General features: G+C 47.7%; 1 protein-coding gene across 1 annotated transcript; it reads right to left on the reverse strand.

Annotated features, from left to right (window-relative positions):
• Positions 1–1010: 1010 nt before the first annotated feature.
• On the reverse strand, positions 1011–2623 carry LOC123104144 (eukaryotic translation initiation factor 3 subunit E). Its single transcript, XM_044525898.1, has one exon. The coding sequence runs from the start codon at positions 2522–2524 to the stop codon at positions 1199–1201; it is 1326 nt and encodes a 441-aa protein (XP_044381833.1). The 5' UTR covers positions 2525–2623; the 3' UTR covers positions 1011–1198.
• Between the last annotated feature and the right edge of the window lie 4108 nt (positions 2624–6731).

Below are 6731 nucleotides of genomic sequence, written 5' to 3' on the forward strand. Positions count from 1 at the left end.
AGCCTCAGGACCCCTACTGACTTGACTGTAAATCTAGAAAGGATGTGTCTAGGGCACATCTAGATGTGCTCTAGTTATTGCACATCTAAGTGAGTGAATCAAGCATAAAGAGGAAAAGAAAAAAGAAAAGAAAATATCCACACGAATCTCAACATAAGATCAATGACATAGGACTTAGATGTGCAATACTTATTGCACATCTAGATGTGCTTTAGCAAAACTGATCTAGAAAATGTTAACATGATCCATGCGTGTTATGAATGCATCCAAACACTAATCAAAAAAAAATTCGAGGGTACCACTAATCAAAATTTGACTGCACCATGATTGATAGGGCAGCCAGAGTTAAGTATGTGCCCTGTAATTGCAATGCAATCCAGTAGTAACTTATACATGGAACAACGGTAGTTCAAATGGTGTGTAGCCCCAGTGCTGATGAGCCAAATAATCCTAGATAATTGCTACGGATAGGCCCCCCTATGCCACACAGACTCAGGACACACATACAGCGCTACAAGCCTCAGGACACACATACATAGCTTTGAGCAAAACTCGGTCCCGATTTCAGCGCAAACTTGGTTCCATCAAAAAACAGGATCCATGCATATTATGAATGCCTCCAAACACTAAACAGAATTTGACTCCACCATGATGCATTGTGCAGCTGGAGCACGTCTATGTGCCTTGTAATTGCTATATGCATTCCAGTAGTTAGTTATTTGTAATAACTACTCCCTCCATTCCTAAATATAAGTCTCTTTAGAGATTCCACTACAAACTATGGAGTAGAATATATGCTCTCCTAGTTGTTTGCTTCAAATCAAGAGAAACTGTGCAGGAAGATGACCCATCACACATACACACACGCTACAGCCTTATAGGACACTTACGGACTTAACTGTAAACCTTAAAAATGTTTAACAGGCTAGGCAGACAACAGAGAGCTCAAAGATGATTGCAGACAAGCCAAGACAGACAGTAAAACATGCAATGACACCACAGCAAGGAAATGCGTTAAACGTCTTTTGCAGTATTAATTCATAGGACGATAAACTTGAGGAAAAGGAGTACAAAGCATTCAAAACATCAGCATAAGCTGTAGCAATGTGATTCAAATACTAGCAACAAAGTCACTGCCTAACAACGAAGTTCCCAAAGTGATTTTTACCGCCTCAAAGCTGCAGATCATCTGTTGGTCTCACCGAGCAGCCTGCTGTGCTGCTGCATGCCCTGGATCCACAACACTCTTTGCCAGCATGTAGGTCCTGGCATTGAGGTTCTTCATGCTCTCAATAATCTGCTCATGGACATCAACACAATTGGTCGTCATGATGAGAGTTCCCGTCACAGAATCAATCTTGGCATCTAGCTTGGAACTCTTGACCATGTTCATTATCCACAACTCGGCTTCATCATAGGTCATGTTCAGCTTCTCCGCAAGCACACCAATATCTATGCAGCGATGTATACGGCAGTAGGTCTCAAAGATGAACAGGCGAGCATTCTCAAGGAACTCGTCTCTCAGAGGAACAGCAATGCCATTCCTCTCTTCGACGCGCTTTCCCAGGAAAGGATCATTCAGTATAACCTGCTCGCACTCGACAAGCTTCTGCTGAGCGCCATCAAAATCATACTTGACATACAGGCACTCCAGGAATTCAATGATGGGATCCTTGTAGCTGTTCTGCTCCTGCTGGATGACCTTGATGAGTTCCTTAAGCATGTTCCTTCTCCTCTTGTTCACAACAACTGCAGCAGCAAGGTACCTCAGAAGATGGGGAGCGTTGGTCTGGATAGCATTGAGGTACCTGTCCTGGAAGAAGAGGTCGATGATCCCGTTCCTTCCATTCTCATGGTTGAAGAAGATGAAGAGGCTCCAGTGCATGAGCCATATCCTGCTGTGGAGCTGGTTGACAGGCGACGAGGTGAAGCTGCTGGAATCAATCATCTCCTTGAGCCTGTTGAGCTCCTCCTGCGCGACATCCCAGTTCTGCATCAGTATCTCGGCCGCCAGCTTCCCCCACAGGGCGCTCAGGCTCCTCTCGCTGTTGGTGCACAGAGCGCGGTACTGGGACAGGAAATCGGCGGCGTCCGAGTACATCCCGCACTCGTACTGGAACTTGGCGTACTGGTAGAGTGCCTCGATCTGGTCCGGGCCGATCTGGTGGCGCTCCTGGAGCATGTGGAGGTTGTACTGCTTGTCGGCGTGGAGCTCCTGCACGAGCTGCGGGCTGGAGAGGAAGGCGACGATGGGCGCGACGGCCTCCTGGAGGGCCCGGAGCCTCTCGACGACCTCGGAGCGGCGGGCGACCATGTCGGCGGGGACGTCGTCGGTGCCGTGGAGCGACTTGTGGATGTCCATGGCGTAGTCGACCATGTTGGTGCCGCCGAGGAGGCGGATCTTGCCCCGCAGGATCTCCTCGTCGGCGTACACCCCGCGCTCCTGGAGGAACTCCAGCACCGGGAGCACCAGGTGGGGGTCCATCCACGCCGCCACGCTCGCCGTCAGGTCGTGCTCCGCCATGGCTGCCGCGGGCGAGGGGGTGCTAGGGTTTCTAGGGTTTGTGGGTGGCGGCGGCGGGGGGAGGGAGGGAAGGGGAGACTGCCTGGCACGGGAGAGGTATGCGATTCTTGCTATAAGTTGGAAAAAGAAAGCAAGACGTGGACCTAGGTCCCTCCCACCGTATGGGCCAGGCCTATTGCCGCTTTTAGCGGGCCGATTACAAAGGGAGAAGCCCGAAGCTCTTTTTTTTTTCCCTTTTCGGAGACCTGCTGTCGGGAGCCACTGGTTAACGAGCGTTCCTTTGGGAGCCACGCAACGATCAGCGCCACTTGGCGCGCTCTCAGCCATTTGCCACGTGTCGCACTCTAGGCGCTCCTTCTGGATTTTTTTTATTTTTCCGCACGCGTTTTCGGCTATTTAAACGGTTATTTTTCAGGTTTTTTCGAGGTTTTGTTTTTTCACCGGTCTTTCTTAGCTTTTCGACCAAAAAACAATTCGAAAAAAAAATCACGAAAAAACACCTTTTTTTCTTTTTCTTTCGCGAGAGTCACGGTTTTTCTTCCACGAGGGGCACGATTTTGCTTTCACGAGAGTCACGGTCGTGCCTTTCGGAAACGAAAAAAACGTGTCTTTTTTTTCCTTTCACGAGAGTCACAGTTTTGCTTCCACAAAAGGCACGATTGTGCTTTCGCGAGAGTCACAGCTGTGCCTCTCGGAAACAGCGTGTAAATGGGTCGGCCCAGAGGGAGGGGGTGTGCACCGGTTGACTAAATAGTATGTAAATGACGTTTAAGGCGCCGAATAGAATCTGGATTGCCGGTGCATGCTGGCATTCAAAATGAAGTAGACTACTATGACAACACAAGTAGTGAGATGAGGCAAACCCTAACTCGTATTGGGGTGTGTGTGTGTGTGAACCCTATCATGTTACGATTCACAATCTTAACTGACTTGATTTTTCAACTTACGGGTCAAGAAAACAATCAACTGTCTGTCAAGGAACCAAGAAAAATAAAATGATAAAAAGAAGTTATGCTCATGTAATGCCACTAACCGGGTTTCTATATTAACACACATATTACATGCTCGTGCCCTTCGCCTCGACCAAGTGAGGTGAGCATGTATGGTGCTCTCTTTCTCTTCTTACATCAATCACTTAGTGTTGTGCGGATAACATGTTATAAAGATGTCTCACACCGCCTCCACTAGCAGTATGGACTAAACATTTGCATCACGTCTTGCCAATTATTCATGGTCTTTGAGGTTTAGTTGGGTTCCTGGAAATATTCATGGGCCAACCCATTTATTCTAACAATGCCCCGCCATATTTCAAATGTTCAATTAGAGATTTTTTTTTCTAATTTCGCTACTTGTTTAATATACCAGTGTTTCGGTAGAGATTATGTCACACCCTAATTTTCATGCCACAACATTTAAGCTAATAAATCATGATAAAATGTGGTTTTGACAAAAAAAATTGAGTGTTTTGGACCTTGCCTTGTTTGGATTTTGTCTGTTGTTTGCAAGTGCTCTAAAAATCAAATAAATCCTCCAACTCCTATACTTCATCTCCTTGCTCCAAACTCTTGAACCAATGATCATCCCATGTGTATAGAGCCATATAGTATTTTCTTACAAAAATAATTTGGCCAGAAAGTATTTTCAAAAATTAGTTTTCCAAAAACCCCTGAATTAAGATTTGTACTGCAAGTACTTAATTCAGGGCAGTAAAAAATCTTTCCAAAAATATGTTTGACTCCTATTAGATATAGGATACCCAGAAACCATAAAAATATAATTTTAAAAGTTATTTTCTTATTTGATTTAAAGACTTTTTCTTAAGGCCAAAAATGGTCTTTAATAGGTTAAAATTATTTTAAAGCTTTAAAAAAATTTGAGAAAAATTAGGGAGACTCAATGGACATATATTTTTCATATATATGAGTTTCAACACATGGTCATGATCAAAATATTGGACAAAACCTCCCAAAACCATTTCTGCTCATTTCAAGGATTTGAAATATTTCTACAGGAAATATTTTCATAAAACTACAAGAAAATTCTAACATGTCACATATGACATTTTTGATGATTTTGCCAAGTACCATGTCATGGAGAATAGTATAACCCCATGAAACCCTCTCAAAACCACTTCTGTCCTTTTTCAAGTTTGAACATTTTTGCACTGTCAAACATGTCCAAATGCTCTCAAACTTGGTGCACATGCTCAAATGGTGTAATAATGCATCTGGACCAAATGGCACAAGTTGGAGAGAATGTTATCTTGATCAAAGTACCCCAAAACCCTTTCTGTCCAGAACCAAATTTGAACAACTCTACATTGCCAAGTGTGTCCTTTTGATCTGAATTTTTGTGGACATGTTCAAATCCTTAAATGATGACACTACACCAAGTGGTGCATCAAGGAGAATAGATTTGCATGACTAAATCTTGGTAAAGCCATTTCTGCTGATTTCTAGGGTTTACAAAAGTTGCATTGGCAACTTTCTCAAAATGGACTCAAACTTGGTGGTCAACCACAATTATGTGTGACACTTGATCCTGTTAATTCTCATGTCAAGTGGAGTTAATTTGCTTGCCCAAATTTGCATCAAACACCTTTTGCCACTTTTCAAAAATCACCATTTTGACCACTTACACTATTCTTCTTGAGCTCAACTTTTTACCACATCTCCTCCTAGTCTTCTCCTATCTCCAGTAACTCTTTCCTGGCCTCAGCTCAATGATTGAGGGGTGAAACACCCCCATTTACCCTTCTGGACAGCAGCATTCTTCTCCTTTCTCACCTCCCTCCTCATTCCAGTGGCCCTCCATGGCATCCAATGCTTCCTCCCCATTCTTTACTCCCTCCTAGAGCTACCAGACATTAGTGTCCGCGCCCACAAGGCATATAAAATGCCATGGCATGCCATTTGGGTGCTCTGGAGCGCGCTACAGTGCGCTCCCGCACTGTAGCCACCCCCTGCCAAGCACCTCCGGCCACCTCGGGCCTCCCCAGCGCGCCCGATGATGCTCCTCGGCGTCCTCAACACGACAGCCGGTCGGCCCCCTCCTCCTTCTCCCTCCTCCTGCCCCTGCTCGCACGCGCGCCAGCCGCCCGAGTGCACCAGTGAGCAAGCTCACACGCGCGGTGCCCCTGGCCCCCCTGCTCTCTCTCTCTTCTCTCCCCTAGCTCTGGACCGAATCCAGGAACGCCCCAGACACACCGCGACGAGCTCCTGTGACCCGTGGTGACGGCAACGAGCTCGTCGGTGCACGAGTCCTCGGTGGACCGTCGCTTGCCTATTTAAGGGCCTCCCCGAGCCCTCCTCTCCTCACCACTCGCCCTCTCTCCCTCCCAGAGACCCACGGGACGAAGCCAAACCTCTCCCCGAGCCCTCCATCGCTCCCCATGGCCGGAGCCGAGCCGTTGGACTCCGCCTAAATTCATGCCCACCTCTCCTCCTCCTTCCCTCTGGACCGCACTAGAGCACCACCACCATCACCGCAAGCCCCTCCCGTGCTTCTCCCTCTCCTCCCTGTGGCTGTTCCATGGAGTTCCATCACCACCGCCAGCTTCGCCCGCCACGGCCGATGGTGCGCTCGCATCCGACCACCCCTGTGGACATGGCGCACCTCGGCGGATGCATCTCGGCCTCCTGAACCCGCCGGTGTGCTGGGCATCACCGGGGATGGCCGGTGACGCTGGGGTGAACGCCGGCACCCGCTCGGCCTCGCCTCTCCTGCCTCTGCTCTGTTCGAGTGGGAGGTAGGAGACGTCCTGAGCATCGGGCCCCGCTCGTCAGCGACCCGGTGGGTGGGCCCCGCCCGTTTAAGTGGAGACGGGCCGGGAGCAAACCCGCTTCACGCGCGACGAAGGCGTACTCCGCCTGGGGCGCCTTCGACGTTGCCCCTGCCACCCGCGCAGCTGAGCCGCTGGGCCGGCCCGCTGCCTATCCCTCGCCCAGTGCGCAGGATAAGGGTAAAACCCTTCCCCTTTTCTTTTTCTTTTTCTGTAAACTTGTAAAATCCACAAATAATTCAAATGATATCCAAATTTGATGATTCAAATTTCTAGGGGATCCACAAATCATGATCTATCACATGGTGCTATTTGCACATTTTTCTAAAAAAATTCTCCTCAGAAATATTTATCAAAATCCTATTTTCCATTTCTGTGATAAACTTTAGAAAATCACAGAGAGCCCATTTTGATCCAAATTCCATG

This window comes from Triticum aestivum, chromosome 5A, assembly GCF_018294505.1.
Source record: "Triticum aestivum cultivar Chinese Spring chromosome 5A, IWGSC CS RefSeq v2.1, whole genome shotgun sequence".
NCBI lineage: Eukaryota > Viridiplantae > Streptophyta > Magnoliopsida > Poales > Poaceae > Triticum > Triticum aestivum.

Bases quoted from the DNA above. Each gene is read 5' to 3' on its own strand.
- LOC123104144 (XM_044525898.1), bottom strand. From the start codon at position 2,524: ATGGCGGAGCACGACCTGACGGCGAGCGTGGCGGCGTGGATGGACCCC.